Source organism: Equus asinus, chromosome 20, assembly GCF_041296235.1.
Source record: "Equus asinus isolate D_3611 breed Donkey chromosome 20, EquAss-T2T_v2, whole genome shotgun sequence".
Lineage (NCBI taxonomy): Eukaryota > Metazoa > Chordata > Mammalia > Perissodactyla > Equidae > Equus > Equus asinus.
Genome location: NC_091809.1, coordinates 12,339,105 through 12,358,683, shown reverse-complemented (window position 1 = coordinate 12,358,683; position 19,579 = coordinate 12,339,105). Strand labels below are relative to the sequence as shown.

The window sequence follows — 19,579 nt, the reverse complement described above, 5'->3', positions numbered from 1 at the left end:
ACACGAGTGACGGCCAAGGACAAAGTAAACAGAGTCAGGATGGGGCTGCCCTGGGGAGGGGGGCAAGGGACTGGGAGGGGTTGGCCTGGTGGGTTCCCAGCGCTGAATGCTGGTCACACGGATCTGCGGGCCACAGGTCATGATTTCCACCTGGTGACACAGGTGTGTGCCCTCGTCCTCGTGCTCCCTGGACTTCTCAGCAGGGTGGGGGTTCATTAATGATTACCCTCCGTCCCTCCTTCCCAGCCAAGCCTCCGCTCCCGAGAAAAGGGCAAAGTCCTCGTCAGGCCGTCCAGCCCCCAGACTTGCCTCCCCTCGCCCCCTTGCTCGCTCGGCTCCACCATGCCGGCCTCTGAGCCCTGGCCCTCCCTCCCAGGTGTGGTCCTGCCTCAGGGCCTTTGCACGAGTGCCTCTCTCTACCTGGGATTTGCAAGACTCACCCCTGCATCTCTGTCATTTCTCTGCTGAAACGTCACTTCCTTAGAGAGGCCTCTCCAGCCCTTCCCGACATTGCAGTCCCCACCCCCCACCTCCTGGCCGCATTTCCATCCCCCCCCCCCACCCCGTGACCTTCATGGGGCCCTCCTTCTGATGTGCTATATGTCTACTGTTGCCTCTCCAAATGCTTGGGAGCAGGGATTCCTATCTCTCTGGGTCATCACCCTGCCCTTGGCTCCTGGAGCAGTGCCTGGCATACAGTCGGCACCCGATAATTGCTGAGGGATCAAAGAAGTGAATTAGACCCACTGCTCCTCAGTAGCGCCTGGTGCTTCCTCCTCCCTTGGGGGAATCTCAAGGACGAGGACACGGGCCGTGCAGTTGGCGGCCACACAGGGCTGCCTCCTTTGCGGAAAAGCCACTTCTGATGGACGGGGCCACCACCGGCTGGGGACAAGCTGGCCGGCTAAAAGCTGGCGGCGGGGGAGAGGGGTGACGTGTCAGAGGATTGTGGGACTCGGCTGACGTGTTCGGACAGAAATCAAGTGTCTCCAGACATCGCCTGACCCCCCAGGACGAAATCGCCCCCAGCTTAGAACCACTGAGTTACAGCCCAGGGACAGCTCTTGTGTTTCCACCTCGAGTTGTGGGGGGACGCAGAGCCCGGGTGGACGGGGACCGCGAGGGACACTGCGACCCCAGGCCTCCCCAGTGGTGGCCGTCCCTGGAGACACCCACGGGGGTGCAGCTGGGGGTGGGCTGAAGCCAGCGAGTGAGGAGCCAACGGGGGGCAGAGGGGGGCGTGAACCCTGGCCCCTGGGCTCCAGGTAGAGCTGAGTCCAGGCGCACTTCACACCCAGGGTCCCCCCGCCGACACGACCTCCCTGCTCAGCGCCCCACCGCCCCCAGCTTCCCGCTCGGGCCCTGCTTCCTGGGACCCCAACTTAAGCAGGGGCTGTTCTGCTGGTTGACGGGCTGCTGGATCCCATCGGATCGGGACAGGGCCCACCCCCTCCCGGCCTCCCTGGACCGCCAGCCCCCAGGCATCCGCGGTGATGGCTTCCCTGGCCTGACCCTGCGCTGCCTGCAGGGGGCGCTGGATGGACCGCACGACCCACTCCCCGTGCCCGACAGGCTGGTGGGTGAGTCCGGCTCCCGCAGCACCAGGGGGGGGCGCGTCCACAGTGGCTCCTGGAGCTCCCCATGCCCACGATGCTCCGGGTGGCCGCGGGCCTCACTGGCGGGACCACACCCCCTTCTTCAGCTCCCTTCCCTCCCATCTCCAGCCGGGGCCCCACTCCAGTTCCTGGGACCCCTCCCAGACACGGGAGGTGGGCCCAAATTCCTATCTTGGATCTGGCTCAATCTGGAGCGGGTGGCTGTGTCTCCCCCGGCCTCAGTTTCCTCTTCTGTCAAGCGGGCTGCACGGCATCAGCTCCTGGTCAGAGGAGGCGAATCTGTGAAGCCCCCGTCCCCTGGACAGAAGGAGCCGAGAATGGTCCAGATGGGCTTTATTGAGGTCTCCCTAGCAGGCCATGTGCCTCAGCCGCCAGCAGCGCCGCAGGTAGCGGAGGCCGTGCCTGTGGTGGGGCCAACGGCAGGTGACCTCCATGGTGGCTTCGGAGCTGGAGTCCAGAGAGGACTCGGATGGGCAGGAGGCGGACAGCTCGGGCACCGAAGTGCTGCCCGTGGCCTCTGGTGGCGACTGCTTCTCATGCGGCCTGCTGGCCTTGGAGGCCCTGGGGGCCGAGTCCCCTGGCCCGTTGGGGGTCTTGTTGGGGATGGCGGTGCCGCTGGGGGACTGTACAAGGGGGGCTCCCTGGCTGGAGAAGGCCTTGTGATGCTGCACGGTGCCTGAGGGCCGGTGGGCTGGCTGGGAGGGGCCCAAGGAAGTAATGGAGGGCCGGGGTCGCTGCTGGCGGGGGGCATTGGCTTGCTGGGAGGGGCCCAAGGAAGTGATGGAGGGCCGGGGTTGCTGCTGGCGGGGGGCGTCAGCTTGCTGGGAGGGGCCCAAGGAAGTGATGGAAGGCCGGGGGCGCTGCTGGCGGGGGGTGTCAGCTTGCCGGGAGGGGCCCAAGGAAGTGATGGAGGGCCCGGGGCGCTGCTGGGGGCGCTGCTGGCGGGGGGCGTCAGCTTGCCAGGAGGGGCCCAAGGAAGTGATGGAGGTCGGGGGACGCTGCTGGGGGTGCTGCTGGCGGGGGGTGTTAACTTGTATCCTGGGCCGGCCCTGGGCCTTGCCGGGCACCTGGGAGCTGCTGGCAAAGTGGGTGGCCTGGGAGCGAGGCTGGGGCTGGCCGGCGTGGGGGCGGGAGGAGCTCCTGGGGGCCGGCTGGCTCGGGGGTGCCGGGCTGGTGGGGGGCTCCGCTGGGGAGTCAGGCGAGGGATCCGTGGAAGACTTGGGTGGGGACGTCTCCTCCAGCTCGCTGGCAGGCAGGTCTGTGTCCGGGCTGGGCGGGGGCTTCACTTGTCCTTCTGGAGTTGGCTCACGGTGGCCTTGGCTGCAGAGAGAGGGAGGCAGGTCTGGCAGAGCCCTCGGGCCTGGAGCTGTCCTCAGCTACGGGGGGCCGGCGTGGGGCCAGCTCAAGGGGCCAGTGGCTACCCTTGGCAGGGACAGAGGCACACACACACATGCATGCACCCCATGCATAAATGCACGCCCGCACATGCGCACGCGGGCGCACACACACAGGCCCTACCTCCCGGGGGGGGGGGTGGGGTTACGTACGGTCGGCTCCGCGGGCAGCGGGGGGCTTCCCGCCGCAGCCGCTGGGGTGACGAGAGCCCGGCTGCGGGCCAGGGTCTGCAGGACTGGTCCCCGAGAGCGTGCGGGAGAGAGGTGGACATTGAGGGCGGGGGCGCGGCGCCGGCGGCCACGTCACCAGGCGGAGAGAGGCGGGGCCAGGAGTGAAGGTGAGCAGGGCGGGTGGCCTGGCGGACGCCCAGATGGAGGGACAGACAGAGACTGAGATGCACGGACACCCCCGCACCCTGCGAGCACCCACCGTCCCGGGTTACTCCGGCCGCCGCGTCCAAGGCTCGCCGGCTGAGGTCGCTCACGATGCTGTCCACTGCCTCGTGATGCTTTAGAAACAGCGGGCGGATGACGCGATGGTACAGCAGGTGCGCCCCGTTCCAGGGCCCGGGGGCCATGCAGAACAACAGGAAGCCGCACTGCGGGCACAAGGTGGTCACGCTAGGCCACTCTGAGCCCCTTGCGGTGGTTCCAGCCTCCCCCATCAGACACTGTGCTGGGGTGGGCCCGGCCTCCACTGTCAGACACTGTGCTGGGGTGGGCCCGGCCTCCCCGGTCAGACACCCCTTGTGATGGACATGGGCCTCCCCCATCAGACACCCCCCCGCTGGCCAGGCTGGTATCCCCAGGGAAGGGGCTGAGCCTCCGCACCCCCCCCAGGAGCCCGCAGTCCCCGAGCGTTGCAGCGGCACCCACCTTGCCCACGTAGTAGAAAGGGAACCAGGACAGGAGCAGGTCGCTGAAGAACTCGGCCAGCCCGAACAGGCCGTACACCACCCAGTAGGTGAGCCACACAGTATCGTCGTCTTTGTTTGGGCTCTCGATGGCTTTGACTCTGGGGAGAGGCGCACAAGGTCAGGGGCTGCCGGAGCGCCCGGACGACCCCCCGCCCCCCAGCGGGGACCGCCAGCGGCACTCACGAGGCATATGCGGGGTATACAAAGCCGATGAGGTTGCACAACAGAGACGCCCCGTAACCGAACAAAAGATACAGGCCTAGCAGAGTGGCGGCTCCTGCGGAAAAGACGGCTGTGAGCTGGGCCCCGGGGACTCTGCCCACACCGCAGCGCCCGGGGCTGCCTCCTGGCCTGGCCCCCGTGGTCTGCCGGCGTCAGTCCTCCCAGAAGCCTCAGCAACCCCTCTCCGATATGCTAGTTGCCCCCGTAGCACGTGGGCGACCGCCACCATGGCCCTGAACCCCAAGTCATGTGCCAGCAACCAGTCAACATGTCGGTCTCCCCCACAGGCCAGCAGGGACCTCGCCCTGGTAGGTACGGAGTAGATGCCCAATAAACATTTGTTGAATGAATAAGTGATCATCTTTGATTATACCCACCTCAGTCTCGGTCCTATGGGAGGGGCTGGGCACAAGAGGCCAGCGTCTGAATATAAGTAATGGGAGAAAAACCTGAAAGTGAGGCCATCCTGTCACTAAACTGTGATTCCTGGCGAGCAGAGAAAGGCACAGCATTTTTAGCTTTTCTTAATCTTAGTGTGGTGCTTTTCAAGCCAGCTCAGATGCTCGAGGGGGTGAGACCCGGGGCTCTCATCGCCAAGACCCGGGTTCCTTTCCCGGTCAGGGAACCACACTGCCCGTCTGTCGGTTGTCACGCTGTGGCAGCCACATGTGGCTGTGACGCTGAAAGCTGTGCCACCGGGATTTCAAACACCAGCAGAGTCACCTGCAGTGGGCAGGTGTCAGCGCAGCTCCCAGACTCAGACGGACCAGGAAGAAGGACCTGCCGCCCACTTCCGGAAAAACTGGCCACGAAAACCCCATGAATGGCCGCAGAGCGTTGTTGACACAGCTGGAACGGGAGAGGGGGGCACAGAAAGATCGGCCGGGCTCCCTCCGCGGGACACAGGGTCGCAAGGAGTTGGGACCACTTGATGGCGCTAACAACAAGGGTTTCTCAGTCCTGGCGCTGTGGACACTCAGGGCCGGGTCACTCTGTGGGGGGCGCTGTCCTGGACACTGTGGGGGCTGAGCAGCATTGCATCCCTGGCCCCCAGCTGCCTCGAGGGTTGCTGTGGGGTCAGCTAAACACAACTCTTTGACACACAGGAGCCCGCCTTCCCACACAGGTACCGAGCGCCTCCGGTCGCGCACACACTCCCGGCCCCGGGGGGCTCAGAGAGTGACAGTGAGGGCCAGGGGGCTGGGAGCATGAGCCACTCTGGGAACAATCCTGGCAGCTGCTGCATTTATGAACCGCTTCTTGTGTGCGGGACCCTATCTCCCACAAGGTCCCGAGCAACACGGAAGCTGCGGGGAGGGGGGACTCCCCCACGGTCACTCGGGGAGCCTCTGGGCTCCCGGGAGCATTTACAGCCTCCCACCTCCTCCCCGAGGCTGTTATCTGCAGAATGATAGAGGCCACCGGGGGACCAAAGGGCAGAGTACCCCCCCCCCCACCTGCGTTCCTCTTTATCCGCCAGGCCTGGGGTCAGGAGGGGGCGGGGCCACCCCAGCTGGCCCCGGAGGCGCCGTCACCGCCTCCTCTGGGTTTCCACACCTGTTCCCTGGAGCAGGGGATTTGCTCACGTGGGGCGGGTGGGGCCCAAGAGTTCCGGGTGAGGGGGTGGGGGAATACCACCCTTCCCTGGAAATTGATGGTCCGATGGTCCCGGAGCAGTGGCTGTCCCAGGAGGGCACCTTCCCCTTTATCCCTTTTCCTGCAGCCTCAGCAACTAGAGGATGACCTTGGATATGGTGGGGGGGCGGGGCACAGCCCCAGAGATGGGCAACAGATGGGCCCCGGGGGCTGGGGGGGGGGGCGGAGGCTCCAGATAGGGCAGGAGGAGGGCCAGCCTCCCACACAGCTCCCTTCTCTCTGGCCTCAGTTTCCCCCTGTGGCCCCAGCCTCCAGAGCGGGCCCCTCCCCAATGCTCTATGACCTAAATTCCCCGCCCACTGGTACCAGGGATGTGGAAAAGCAGGGAAGAGGTCAGGGCCTGTTCCCAGGGGCAGGTCCCAGGCTGAGTGGACATGGGCTGAGCAGCGGGGACCTGGGGGGGACAGATTTCCGGCCCTCCTTGGGCTGCCTGGCACAGGAACCCCCCAGCTGGTGGGAAAATGGGAAGAAAGTAGACTTCCAGGATCTGCACACAGAAAGTGCTCAAAACGTATGCACTGTCCTCACTCAGAGCCCCCCTCCCCCCACTCCAGCGTCTGGACAAAATGTCCTTGTCATTCATTCCAGGGGGGCTTCCTGGAAGAGGCCACAGAGCCGATGGGCCTGGAGCACCGCAAAAGAGGAAAGGAAGGCATTTAAGGGGCACTCACTAGATAGTTTGAGAGACCGGCACCGGCTGCCTACTCGTCCCCCCTTCCCCTGGGGCCGGCAGGGCAACTGGAAGAACCGGACTTCGGCCTGGCGGGCACCCAGGGCCCCGAGGCAGGGGGCAGAGGACGGCCGCCAGATCCCGAGGCCGGAGTGGGGGTGCCGCAGGGGCCGAGAGAGGGGGTGGCCTTCGCCCGGGGTCGCACGGCGGGGGCAGGGGTGGGGCTGCGGGCAGACCCTGGGTACCCGCCCACCAGCCCTCCCGGGGCTCCGGGGCTCCGCGCTGGACACGTGGCGCGTCCGGGCCGGCCGGAGGGAGGCAGTTGCGAGGAGGTCCGGATGTGCCCGTCGGCGAAATGGGGCGGCGGCCCCGAGCGCCCCGCGACGGCTCACCCGTGGCCAAGTACCGCTTGTCGACACCAGTCCTGGCTTCGAGCGCCCCGAGCGCCTCGGTGACCACGTTCCTCTGCTCCAGCAGCCGCTCGAGGCGCTGGCGCAGGCCGTCCATGGCACCGGCGGGCCCGGGGCCGGCAGCCCCAGCTCGACCGCCGCCCCGCGCACCGGCCCCGCCGCGCGCGCGCCACCTGCCCCGCGCCCGAAGAGCTCGGCTCCGCCCCCGGGCCGGTCTCCGCCCCCGACCCCCCGCCCCGGCCAATGGGAGGGCAGGGCGGACAAAGGAGGTGGGGCCTGCCCCGTCTCCTCCGCCGCATCGCCCTCTGGCGGGCCGCGGCCCCCGCAGCCGCGACTCCGCACGGAGGGGGCGGGGCGTGGCGGCCGAGGCCGCCGATTGGCCGAGCGGGAGCGAGACGTAGCTGATTGGAGGGGTGGGGTCATGGCCGGGGGATTATTGGCTGAGCCGTTGTTGGGGGTGGAGCTGGAGGGGACGAGAGACGCGTGCTAGGGGGCGGAGCTGGTGGGCGGGGCCCGAGGAAGACCAGAGATGATTGGAGGAACCTGAAGGGATTCATTGGCGAGAACAGAGGAGGGGCGGGGCTAAAATAAAGAAGGCGTGGCTGAGATGAGGGGCGGGGCTAAATGTCTTGGGAAAGGACAATTCTGATTGGACCAGAGAGGAGGCAGGGCTGCTTCTACAGGGAAGGGTGTGTAGGAAAGTGGGCGGGGGCAGGTAAAGGGGCGGGGCCAATTATAGCGTCAGTGAAGCGGTCTTCTGGGACGGAAGGTTTGGGTCCTTGTACAGATGGGGAGACTGAGGCTCCATAGGGTTTGGGTCTGCGGAAAGCCAGTGTGGGCTGATGTCGACCCTCATTGCTGTCGGATCTTTGCGCTCCTCCGCGGGCGGGGGGCGGGGGGGAAGCCGCAAAGCCCCCTGGGAGTTGAAGTCCATCTGGGTTGCCATGGCGCCAGGGGTGGGGCGGGCGCTTGGGCCGACTCGGCGGTTTGGCCATGGGGAGGGGCTTCCGGAGGCCCCGCCCCCGCCCCGCCCCCGCCGCCATGCGGCCCACCGGGACAGCTCTCTGGCTGCGCCTGGCCTTGGCCCTGGGCCTGGCCCTCGTTGGCCCCCTGGCTGTGGGGTGGGCTTCGGCCCGGGCCCCCATCTATGTCAGCAGCTGGGCCGTGCGGGTGTCCCAGGGTTACCAGGAGGCCGAGCGCCTGGCGCGCAAATTCGGCTTCGTTAACCTGGGGCAGGTGGGTGGGCCCCGGATGAATCGGAGGGGGCAGAGGCTGGACGACCCCAGACCCTACAGACGAGAAGAGGCCCCCCTGGTCCCCTGATGTCAAGAGCCTACAGTCCACCCCTGTCTCGACCAACTTCCGATGCTGGGACCCCTGAAGCCCCGACCTGGGCACCTGGTTAGGGGAGGATGCAAGCAAGGGGCCCGGCCCCTGTCCTTGGGGGGCTCCGTTGAGGGAGCTGGGTCCCAGCGTTGCGACTGCTCCCCCACATTGCTAGATCTTCTCGGACGGGGAATACTTCCACCTGCGGCACCGGGGCGTGGTCCAGCAGTCCCTGAGCCCCCACTGGGGCCACCGCCTGCGGCTGAAGAAAGACCCCAAGGTGAGCCCGGCCTCAGGGCTGCCCCCTCGAGGTCTCGGTCACCTCCTGTTATTCTTGTGATTGTCAGGAATGGCTGTGTGATCTTCAGCAAGTCATCTGCTCTTTCTGAGTCCTGGTGTCCGCTTGTCCCCCCACTGTATACAGTGGGGACCCAGATGGGGAGAGCCACAGATCATGCATGCGCAAGGCGCTCGCCCCAGAGCCTGGCACACAGTCGGTGTTTCTGATCACTCCCCCTTCACTGTTCGAGCTCACTCTGAAAGACCAAGGTCCCCAGTACCCCATAAAGAGGGGCAGATGACATTCTAGCCCACGGGATGGAGGGGAGGGAATTGGCTGGTTTTACAACAGAGGAGACGGCTCCAGAGAGTTGGAATCCTGTCTGAAATCACCTGATGAGGCTGTGGCTGAACTGGGGCCAGAACCCGTCTCCGAGAGGTGCCAGGTTGGGAAAAGGCCTTAGATGCCAGTAGTTGGGGCTGAATCTGCAAGGCCTCGGGAGCCGTGAAGGGGTGTGGGGGGGCTGGAGGCGTGACAACTGGAAACACTGGCCGGGAGCAGTAGAGACAGAGAGAAGTAGTGTGTTCCAGTTTGCAGGGAGAGGTCAGGGCTGGCCGATGGATTGGATGTGTGCGATACAGAGAGAAAAATCAGGGCCCGCTCCCAAGTCTGGAGCCAAGCAAATGGGGAGATGATGGCCCCAATTGCTGAGATGGGAGCTGAGGGGACATGAGCTGGCTTGTGGGGTGGGAGGGAGATCAACCACGGAGAAGGAGGAAGGGCAAAGGTCTGAGGAAGAGAAACCCTGGGCAGGCAGAACAGCATATGCAAAGGCCCTGGGGTGAGGCAGCTGCTGTGGTTACAGCAGAGGGAGCTGGTGGGGGTCAGACAGCAGGAGGCCTTGTGGCCCTGGAGAGGGTGGTGGGGAGCCACAGAAGGGTGTCAACAGAGAGTGTGCTGAGAGTAGGTTGCAGAGGAAAGGGGGGCAGATGGGGGACCAGGGAGGAGGTGGGTATGGCCACGCAGGGGTGTACTGCCTTGGGGAAGCAGAGATGCAGGGGGCAGTGGGAAGGTCTTGGACAGAGGGATTCTAAAACAGGGCCAGGGGTAGGGGCAGGGTCGGGACCCCAGGTGCCCCAGCCACCCCGGGCAGCAGCCACACATCCGTGGACCCTGGGGTTGGGTGCACCGAGGGCCTCGGCCTCTCTGAAGGCGGAGCCCCAGGCATGTGGGGACCCGAAGAGCAGCCCCAGCAAATATGGGGTCCCGGCCCCTGCCCACATCATGAAGACCCTGGGACAAACAGCGGACAGCCCAGACACATGTCCCACTCCAACTCCTGCCCCACGGACGGAGCCCGGGAGGAAGCTGCACAGGCCCTGGAGGCAGACTAGGGCCCGGTGACCGGGAATTGGCGGGAAGGGCTGGGAAGGGGCAGGTCCCCTTGGACGGTGGGTCCAGCCCCTGCAGTGGCTCGTCCCCCTCTAGGTGCAGTGGTTCCAGCAGCAGACCCTGCGGCGGCGGGTAAAACGCTCCTTGGTGATGCCCACAGACCCCTGGTTCCCACAGCAGTGGTACATGGTAAGCGGCCGGCCGGGCAGGTGGGGTGGCCCAGGCTGGAGTTCCACTGATCCCCACCCCCTGTCCCCCCAGAACAACGAGGTGCAGCCGGACCTGAACATCCAGCAGGTCTGGGGCCAGGGACTGTCGGGCCAGGGCATCGTAGTGTCTGTCTTGGACGACGGCATCGAGAAGGACCACCCAGACCTATGGGCCAACTACGTGAGCTCGTGGGGGGCCGGGCAGGGGCTGCCCCAGGTCTGGTGGCCAGCCCCCACCCCCTCACGTCCCCACCCTGCCCCCAGGACCCCCTGGCCAGCTACGACTTCAACGACTACGACCCAGACCCCCAGCCGCGATACACACCCAGTAATGAGAACCGGTGAGCCGTGCGTCCCACATGAGGGTGGCCCTCGGGGGGCTGCGGGGCTTGACGGGGGCCCCCCTCTCTGTCCTGCCGCCAGGCACGGGACCCGCTGTGCTGGGGAGGTGGCCGCGATGGCCAACAACAGGTTCTGCGGCACCGGAGTGGCCTACAACGCCCGAATCGGAGGTACCGGATCCCCCTCCTCCCGCCCGGGGACAGAGGCCGGCCCAGGTGACCCTGGGTGGCCGGGAACGCAGTGGGGGGTGCGTCAGCCGATGGAGCAGGGGGGAAAGCTGAGGGTGGGGGAGCTGAGCCGGCCCGGGAGGACACCTCGCTCCAGGTGGGGGGGCGCGGGCGGGCTGGCGGCAAAGGCCCCCACCGCAGGCGTGCGCATGCTGGACGGCACCATCACCGACGTCATCGAGGCCCAGTCGCTGAGCCTGCAGCCGCAGCACATCCACATCTACAGCGCCAGCTGGGGCCCCGAGGACGACGGGCGCACGGTGGACGGCCCCGGCGTGCTCACCCGCGAGGCCTTCCGGCGCGGCGTGACCCAGGTGAGGGGCGCGGGGCCGCGGGGGCCGGGCGGGCGCGCGCACATGAGGCCGACGCCCGGTCCCCGTGTCCCCCGTGTCCACGTCCGCAGGGCCGCGGCGGGCGGGGCACGCTCTTCGTCTGGGCGTCGGGCAACGGCGGGCTGCACTACGACAACTGCAACTGCGACGGCTACACCAACAGCATCCACACGCTCTCGGTGGGCAGCGCCACCCGGCGCGGCCGCGTGCCCTGGTACAGCGAGGCCTGCGCCTCCACGCTCACCACCACCTACAGCAGCGGCGCGGCTCCGGACCCGCAGATCGTGAGCGCGCCGCCCCGCCCCGCCCCCTGATCCCGCCCCGCGCCGCCTGGCCCCCGCCCCACCGACCACGGCCCCGCCCCTGCATCACCTGGCCCCACCCTCTGATCCCGCCCCGCGCCGCCGGGCCCCGCCCCACCCACCACGACCCCGCCCCTGCCCCGCCTGGCCCCGCCCTCTGATCCCGCCCCGCGCCGCCGGGCCCCGCCCCACCCACCACGACCCCGCCCTGCCCCACCTGGCCCCGCCCCACCTGGCCCCGCCCCCTGATCCTGCCCAGCCCCGCCCAGCCCCGGCCCCCTGTCCCCGCGCCGCCCGGCCCCGCCCCTCAGGTCCCCCCTTCCTTCCCTCCTGTCCCCATCCTTTCTGTCCCCCACTCGTCCTGTTCCCCGTCCCTCCTGTCCCCCAATCTTCTCTCCTGTACTCCCACCTTTCCTCCTGTCCCCTCACCTTTCGTCCTGTCCCCCCCACCCTCCCTCCTGTCCCCCACCCTCTCTCCTGCCCCGGCTGCCCCTGCAGTGCCTGGAACACAGACACGGGTCGAGGCCAGGACCGAGTTGTCACCATCCCGGGCCCGTGTCCCCAGGGCCCTGCGTCCCCAGCCCCTGCTCCGGCGTCCGCTCTGCGGGTCTTCTTGGGGACCTTGGTGCTTCCTGAGCTTAGTCCGGGGTGTTTTTGAACGAGGGCCGGGTGTTCGTGGGCATCGAGCCCCTGAGCCCCCTCTGCCCCCAGGTCACCACGGACCTGCACCACCAGTGCACGGACAAGCACACGGGCACCTCGGCCTCAGCGCCGCTGGCCGCGGGCATAATCGCCCTGGCTCTGGAGGCCAAGTAGGTGACGGTGGGGGCTCTGCCTGCCGCCCCCCCCCCCCCCCCCCCGGCGTGGCCCCAGCTCACGCCCTCGCCCGCCCCCAGCCCGTTCCTGACCTGGAGAGACATGCAGCACCTCGTGGTCCGTGCATCCAGGCCAGCACAACTCCAGGCCGAGGACTGGACGACCAATGGCGTGGGGCGCCAAGGTGCGGCTGGGCCGGGTGGAGCGGGGACGCCACGCGCACAGGCAGGTGACGGCTGCACCCCCTACAGTGAGCCACCACTATGGCTACGGGCTGCTGGACGCCGGGCAGCTGGTGGACATGGCCCGCACGTGGCTGCCCACAAGGCCCCAGCAGAAGTGCGCCATCCAGATCGTGCACACATCCACGTGAGCGCCCTCCTCGCCACCATCTGTATGCCCACCAGCAGCCCCAGCCACCGTGCCCACCCGCCAACTCCCCAGCCTTCCCCCCACACCTGCCATGCCCCCTGCCCTCCCCCCAACCCTGCCACCTCCTCAGCCCTACCCCCACCCCTGCCACTGTCTCCTGGCCCTCCCCACACCCCTGCCACCCTCTCCTGGCCCTCCCCCCACCCAGCCACCCCCCCCAGGCCTCCTCCCACACCTGTCATTACCACCCAGGGGGGCAGACACCTGGGAGGCGGGCCCTGAGGCCTCAGTTTGCCCATCTGTAAAGTGAGAGGGCAGGTCTCGTGATCTGAGCCCAGACCCCGCCTGCTGGCCGCCCATCCCCCAGCAGGCCAGCAGGAGGGGCCCTCACCCACCACACTGCCCCCAGCCCCATCCTGCCGCTGCTGCACGTGGGGAAGAACGTGTCGGCCTGCGCCGGCCTCGCCAACCACATTCGCTCGCTGGAGCACGTGCAGGTGCAGCTGTCGCTGTCCTACAGCCGCCGTGGGGACCTGGAGATCTCGCTCACCAGCCCCATGGGCACCCGCTCCACACTCGTGGCCATCAGGTGCGGGAGGGCCCTGGCCCTGTGGGCCTGCACAGGAAGGGGCCAAGCTCACCGTGGGGTCGGGTGTGGCCTGCACAGGCTGGAGCCCCATGGGGGCCGGTCCCTCGGCTAGCACTTGGCACCTCAGTCAGACACCTACTGTAGCTCAGCGACCTGTTACGACTGTGGTTGCAAAGACCCCCGCCTGGTACCCCCACCCGTCTGTCTGTCCCAGACCCTTGGATGTCAGCAGCCAAGGCTACAACAACTGGATCTTCATGTCCACCCACTTCTGGGACGAGGACCCACAAGGCTTGTGGATCCTGGGCCTGCAAAACAAGGGCTACTATTTCAACACGGGTGAGAAGCAGGCACAGGTTGGGGGGACGCGACCTCCAACCTCTGCCGCGGGCTCTGCAGCCGGCCTCAGTTATCCCACTGCAGAGGGGTCTCCTTGGGACACTGAGCAGGCCTGTCTGTGCACAGTAGATGTCCAATCCCCAGGGAGAAACAGGTGTCCAGGCACCAGCACACAGTAGGTGTTCAGCTGGTAGCACGCAGTAGGTGTGTTTTTACCCTGGAGAAGTAGGTGTCCAGTTACCAGCACACAGTAGGTGTGTGGCTACCAGCACGCAGTAGGTGTCTGACTACCAGCACGTAGTAGGTATCTAGCTGCCAGGCGATGCAGGTGTCCAGTTCCCAGCGCGCAGTGGGTGTGCAGCATTCAGGGCACATCCGAGTCTGGGCCTGGGGGTGCGGGGGTTGTCTTGGGGGAGGGGCGCAGCGTGGCAGGACCGGCCGCCAACAGCCTCTCCCCTCCTCCCATGCCCACCGCGACCCCTGCCCAGGGATGCTGTACCACTACACGCTGCTGCTGTACGGGACCACCGAGGACATGATGGCGCGGGCCCCCAGCCCCCAGGTGACCAGCAGCGCGTGCGTGCAGCGGGACCTGGAGGGGCTGTGCCAGGGTGAGTGCTGGGAGGTGGCGGGCAGTGTGCGTGTGTGGCCGGGGATGGGGCGCGGGGCCGGGGCCACGGGCTCATCGTCGCGTGTGTGCGTGTCCCCGTGCAGAATGCCACAGCCCCGCCTACCTCCTGGGCCACCTCTGCGTCGCCGACTGCCCTCCACGCTACTTCCACCACACGCGGCAGGCAGTGACCGCCGGGCCCGGGCGCCCCGCCACGCCCGCCTTGCGCGTCTGCTCCGCCTGCCACCCGAGCTGCGACACGTGCCGCGGCGGTTCCCCGCTCGACTGCACCGCCTGCCCCCCGCGCTCCGTGCTGGACAAGCTTCGGGGCTCCTGCTCGCGGCCCGCGCCCCCGACGGCCCCGTCCCCCGCGCCCCCCGCGCCCCCCGCGTCCCCCGCGCCCCAAGCCCTGCCGCCCCCCGCCCCCAACGCCCCCATCGCCCCCACCGCTGCCGCCGCCTGGCTCAGGCCCTGGTGCTGGCCCTGCTGGCCGTGGCCTGCTGGAGGCCCCTCCTCCGCGGCGTCCTCCCCGCAGACTGCCCCCGGCCCTGTGTGAGCCCCCCGCGCCGGGGAAGCCCCCCTCACCACCCCAGGCCCAGCTGCTGGCTGCAACGCTGAGACGTGGCACTGGCAGAGCCCATGTGCCCCTCGGTCTAGGGCCCTGTGGGCACCACTGCTGCGCTCCCGCGTCCAGACCGGCCCCCCAGGGGCCAGGACCTACCCCCAGCAGCCCCTGGCTGGGCCGTGTGGAGCCCTGCAACCCGGCCTTGGCAGGTCCAGGTGAAAGAGACAGAGAAAAGTCTAGATACATAGTTTGGGGTGGGGAGGGGGTGGGATGGGGCAGAGGCCACCCATGACCACCACCCTTTCCCGGCCCCAGAACCCCGGGGAAGGTGAGGGGAGAACAAAGGAGACCGTCCAGGGCCTCGGCACTGTGTCTCACCTCAGAGTTTGCAAATAAAGGTTGAATAGGAGGTGCCAAGGCTGCCGTCTGCTTTGAGGCACGCGTGGGCCGCCGTCCCCACCACTGGGTGGGGAGGTTCCCCTGTATCCCGCTCGGAAACTGCCTTTCCCGGGCATCAAGCCCCCCCCCGAGGACCCAGAGCCCACAAAGGGGGGCGGCACTGGGGAGCGGGGTCCCCAAGTGATACCAGAACACGGCCCGCTGCCCCACCTCATCCCGAGGTCGCCCTGGGCTCCCTCCTCCAGCCCATCGGCCGAGTTTCTCTCCAATATGGGGACGAACAGAAGTGTGAGTTGCAAACGACAAATTGCAGGGCTGTTCCACCCATCAGCAGGCCTGCAAGTTTCCGATAATTGTACTTCTCTGTCCTCCGAGGGTCCTGGGGGGACGGAGGGAATCGTGGGCTGGAGGCACGTTGCCCTCACCCCCCAGCCTGGACTTCCCCATCTGTACAATGGGTTCTCCACCTCTCCGGAGGGAAAGGGGATCCTCAGGGGTGGGGGTGGGGGAGGTGGGAAAGGGGGCGCCGGGCCACAGAGACAACTACTGAGTCCATTCTCTGTCCTCACACACACCAGTGGGGTGGGGACCCAGCTCGGCCCCTGGCTCTGGGCTTAGGCCTGAGGTCAAGCCCGGCCCTGGCAGGGTCAGGCTGCGTGTCCAGGGCCAGGCTCGCTCTCGGAGCCGCGGGGGCCTCACCTGTGCACCAGCACCAAACCTGCTCCACAAAATGCTTTCGAGAATCACGAGAATCACGCACGGTGTGTGATCCCATTAACATGAAATGTCCAGAACAGGCAGATCCACAGAGAGAGAGCGTGGGTGTCAGGGGATGGGGCGGGGAGTCATTGCTAACGGGGGACGGGGTTACTTTTGGGATGATGAGAATGTTCTAGAATTAGACTGTGCTGATAGTTGCCCAACTCTGAAAATACATATGTATAACCCCAAACTATTAAGTCGTACACTTCGAACAGGTGAACTTTATGGTTTATAAATCACATTCGGTAAAGATGTTAAAAACACAAAACCCGCCCTCTGCGCTGAGCCTGTCTCCCCATCCTTGAGCGGAGAGGCAAGATGACGGGTCCAGCGGCCGCCCGCCCGGTCTCCCACCTTGGGTGGGGAAGGGGTGTAGAGACGGAGAGGCGACCTTGACCGCGATCTGGCAGGCGAGACGCTGACGTGCGTCCTGCCACCTCGCTGGTCGTTGGCGCAGCTGGCCCTCCCTGAGCGCCCACTGTGCACCGGGCCACCCCGCGTGGACGGTAACTTTCTTCCCACGACAGCCACGTGGGTTGCGGGCTGTGTCCCCCTTTTGCAGAAAATCAGGCCCTCAGATACTTCGTTACGCAGCGAAGGGGGCCGGGAGTGGACCCGACGCCACCCCGTGCGCGTCCAGGCCCAGAGCGCCTTCGGGTCCAGCCGCTCCTCCTGTCGGATGGCTCCGGGAGCCTCGCGGGCGCGGCCCCTTTAAGAGGTGGGCGGGAGCAGGAGGCAGCCGGAAGTGTGCGTCACGCGCCTGGGGGCGGGGCCGCGCTCCTACCGGAAGCGGAAGTGGCTGTCCCGGCGGCTGGGGGCCCGCGATCGGCGGCAGCGGCGGCGGATGCCCTGCGCGGAGACTGAGGCCCAGGTCGAGCGGGGCTCTGAAGGCCCTTGGTCCCGGCTTGTGAGGCGCCGGGAGGGTTAGAGGCGGGGCGAGCCCGGAGCGGCGGGGCGGGGCGGGCCTCTGCGGGGGCGGGGCTCCGCCGGGTGTGTAGGAGTTCGCTGGGCGGGAGGAACGGCCCAGGGAAAGGGCGGAGCGGTGGGCGCCCGGGTCAGCGCCCCCTTCTCCCGCCTCCAGGCATGGGCTCCAAGGCTAAGAAGCGCGTGGTGCTGCCCACCCGTCCGGCGCCCCCCACAGTGGAGCAGATCCTGGAGGACGTGCGGGGGGCGCCCGCCGCGGACCCCGTCTTCACCGCCCTGGCCCTGGAAGGTAGGGGAGCCCCGGACGGGCAGGGGAGGGGCAGCCCCGGGACCCCGGCAGCCAGGGCGGGGGAAACGCACCCCAGGTCCAGCCGGGATCGGAGCAGAGACCCCGGCGCCATCCGGGTCCTCTGCGCCCCTCTCCGCGGTCAGGCGGGGGCATCTTCAGAGCGGCAAGGGAACGGGGGTCGCCGCCGAGTCCCGCCCCCCGCCCCCCTCCTGTTCTCGGAAGGCCGGGGAGCTTGGAACGGATTTTACGTTTTTTCGTTCCGGGGGGAGACGATTTCGGGACAAATGAAAATTATGTGAAATCTGGGTTTCGGGGGTCCCTGAAGGTGCATCGCGCTCGGGCTGTTCTCCTGGTACAAAAGCAGAGCCGAGTCGTCGGATAGGCTGGCCCCGCAGAGTCAAAAATGCATCATTTTGCAAAAAAAAAAAGGTTTATGGATTCCTGGTTCGGAAGATGGGAGCAGGTCCGTGACTAAGGGGTTTGGCAAGCAGTGCGGTTCATTTAGTCACTCTGCAAACCTTCACCGGGCACCTGTGATGCCCAGATCCTGTTCTAAGCGCTGAAGGGGAAAAGGGAGGCAAAAGAGGAGGGGATGCTGGCCCTCCGGCTGGTCCCGCGGGAAGGGCCGTTAACATGTCACATGGGGTGACAGGAGAGGACAGACTCGGTGGGAACTTTTTTTTTACTTAATAGTAAAACATTGAGTCCTTTGCTCCGTCTGGCCGCGTCCCGGTGCTCAGGAGCCGTGTTGGACGGCTCAGCCGGAGGCCTTTTCCATCCCCCGGAAAGTTCTGTCGGACGGGCTGCCCTGGGAACGCAGCTGTATTTGTCCTCCACTCGCGGCTGAGTCGCGCCAGGCTGCTTGAGTCCCAGCTTGAGAATCAGGGGCCCAGGTGCACCTGCATTCAGAGGGTGGGGAAACTGAGGCACGGGCTCTCCGGGAGAAGGGGGCTTCCCCTGCCGGCCCGGGTTCTTCTCTGGGGCCGCCCTCGGCCTCCACGAGGGCTGTATGGCATTTCCTGTCTTCTAACTAAAGCAGGTAATAAAGAAAGTGGTTTTGAACCGAACGCCCGAGTTTCGGGGTCTTTGTGACCACAGGCTGCCCCCGCCCGGGGCAGGGGACCAGGCAGAGCGGAGGGGACCTGGACGTGTCTCTGGGAGGCCCCGAAGCTGTGCTACCCTCCCTGGGCGTGCGGTTTTTAGACGTGAGGTCGTGTCCACACCTTCCTCGCCTCTGCCGCCCCGACTCCCCGGGTGTGGGTTTCACGAGGTGGCACGGGCACAGGCAGGTTTTCGGGAGGCGGGACAGTGCATCTCTGGCTTCGAGAGCAGGGTGAGAGCTGGCCTGCTCGGGGCTCCCATCGCGGGGCGAAAGGTCGGGAGCCCACCCCCGGGCGGGGCTTTCTGGGACGCGCCCCCTCCAGTCCCGTGCTCGGCTGGGGGGGTCACCTGAGTCCCCTCCCTGACCAGCCGGCCGTGTCCTGTCCCCAGACCCCCCAGGCCCCTCCGAGAGGGCTGAGGACGGCGAGGCCGGGCGGGAGCAGCTCTACCAGCAGAGCCGGGCCTACGTGGCCACGAACCAGCGGCTGCAGCGGGCCGGCGACGGGCTGAAGGCGCAGTGCGAGGGCCTGCAGCGGGCGGGCGCGGAGCTGCAGGTGGACGTCGGCCATGTGAAACAGGTGGCGCTGCGGGGGGCTGCGGCCGCCTCCTTGGGCTGACCTGGCCTCCGGCTCACTGGGGACAGCCCCCACGGCTCGCTGGAACCTGCCGCCCTCCCCAGGACACCTGAGTGGCTGCCCCTCGGACATGGGCCCTGAGCCCCAGAAGCGGATGCCAGGCTTTCTGTTCTGTGGCCTGGGCACACCCTGGTCCCCAGAGAACCCCGGGGACAGAGCCCGCGGGGGCTGTGGGTGCAGCAGGGACGGCTCAGGGTGTGGCGGGTGCACCTGCCTTGGGGGCACAGAACTTCCCCAGGGTCGGGTCCGGGACCCTGCAGATGCGCTCCCCCCAGGGCTTCCCTCCTGGGACCCTGATCACCGTCGAGCCCAGACTGCACTTCTTGGGGGTCCCAGCACCAAGGGCCGGTCTGTCCATGCTCCTCCCGTCCTCTGTGACCCTGCTTCCCCGTCATCCCATTAAACTGAGCTGGCAGGACCACCCCGCTGGCTCTGCCCGTCTCTGTGTGAACTGGGGCCCCCCCGAGGTTCCAGAAGAGGATGGGGCTCTGTCCCCTCCTTCTCCCCTTGTGGCCGTGTCAGGAGTGACTGCCCGGAGGGCCCACATCTGAGATGGGGTCTCCGGTGGTGCCACCCCTCAGGGCCCCGAGTGCCTGATCTAAGACATCGTGCCCCCCAGGACGGGCGCGGGTCTGTCTGGTTCACGTCAGGGGGCAGGACCGAACTGTTGGCTGTGGGATCCGTCAGACGGGGCCCAGCCTGGGCTCCCGAGAGAGGACGAGCTGTCGGCCTCCCGCCCTGACCTTCCCCTGCGGGGCCCCGTCCCCCAGTGCCGTCCTGAGGCTCAGGGTCCCACCCCTGGACCTGCCCTCAGGCGTCCCCTCAAAGCTACATCACTGGTTTCTGTGCTACTGGTGGGAGCGGGGCTCTGGGGTCAGCACAG

The 19,579-nt window shown here is 67.1% G+C and overlaps 3 protein-coding genes across 5 annotated transcripts; 2 read left to right on the top strand and 1 right to left on the bottom strand.

Moving 5' to 3' along the window:
- Positions 1-1,932: 1,932 nt before the first annotated feature.
- REEP6 (receptor accessory protein 6) lies at positions 1,933-7,087 on the bottom strand. 2 transcript variants are annotated; one of them, XM_044753686.2, is made up of 6 exons: positions 6,868-7,084; positions 4,111-4,204; positions 3,887-4,025; positions 3,441-3,609; positions 3,164-3,246; positions 1,933-2,936 (listed from the first exon to the last, which is right to left on the bottom strand). In XM_044753686.2, the coding sequence occupies exons 1-6, from the start codon at positions 6,980-6,982 to the stop codon at positions 2,922-2,924; spliced, it is 615 nt and encodes a 204-aa protein (XP_044609621.1). In that variant the 5' UTR covers positions 6,983-7,084; the 3' UTR covers positions 1,933-2,921. The 2 variants fall into 2 exon arrangements, with proteins under 2 accessions (XP_044609621.1, XP_044609622.1); XM_044753687.2 differs by lacking the exon at positions 3,164-3,246 and having other exon boundaries at positions 6,868-7,087.
- Positions 7,088-7,894: 807 nt separating this feature from the next.
- PCSK4 (proprotein convertase subtilisin/kexin type 4) lies at positions 7,895-14,988 on the top strand. Of its 2 annotated transcripts, XM_044753598.2 has the most exons (15): positions 7,895-8,121; positions 8,387-8,491; positions 9,980-10,072; positions 10,145-10,273; positions 10,357-10,433; positions 10,516-10,604; positions 10,803-10,975; positions 11,065-11,277; positions 12,007-12,107; positions 12,192-12,295; positions 12,363-12,480; positions 12,893-13,072; positions 13,287-13,411; positions 13,900-14,022; positions 14,126-14,988. In XM_044753598.2, the coding sequence occupies exons 1-15, from the start codon at positions 7,927-7,929 to the stop codon at positions 14,575-14,577; spliced, it is 2,277 nt and encodes a 758-aa protein (XP_044609533.2). In that variant the 5' UTR covers positions 7,895-7,926; the 3' UTR covers positions 14,578-14,988. The 2 variants fall into 2 exon arrangements, with proteins under 2 accessions (XP_044609533.2, XP_044609536.2); XM_044753601.2 differs by lacking the exons at positions 13,287-13,411; positions 14,126-14,988 and having other exon boundaries at positions 13,900-14,026.
- Positions 14,989-16,471: 1,483 nt separating this feature from the next.
- On the top strand, positions 16,472-19,119 carry C20H19orf25 (chromosome 20 C19orf25 homolog). The gene is made up of 3 exons (XM_014845666.3): positions 16,472-16,618; positions 16,829-16,960; positions 18,452-19,119. Exons 2-3 carry the CDS (start codon positions 16,831-16,833, stop codon positions 18,676-18,678), a joined length of 357 nt encoding a protein of 118 aa, XP_014701152.1. The 5' UTR covers positions 16,472-16,618; positions 16,829-16,830; the 3' UTR covers positions 18,679-19,119.
- The last annotated feature ends 460 nt before the right edge of the window (positions 19,120-19,579 follow it).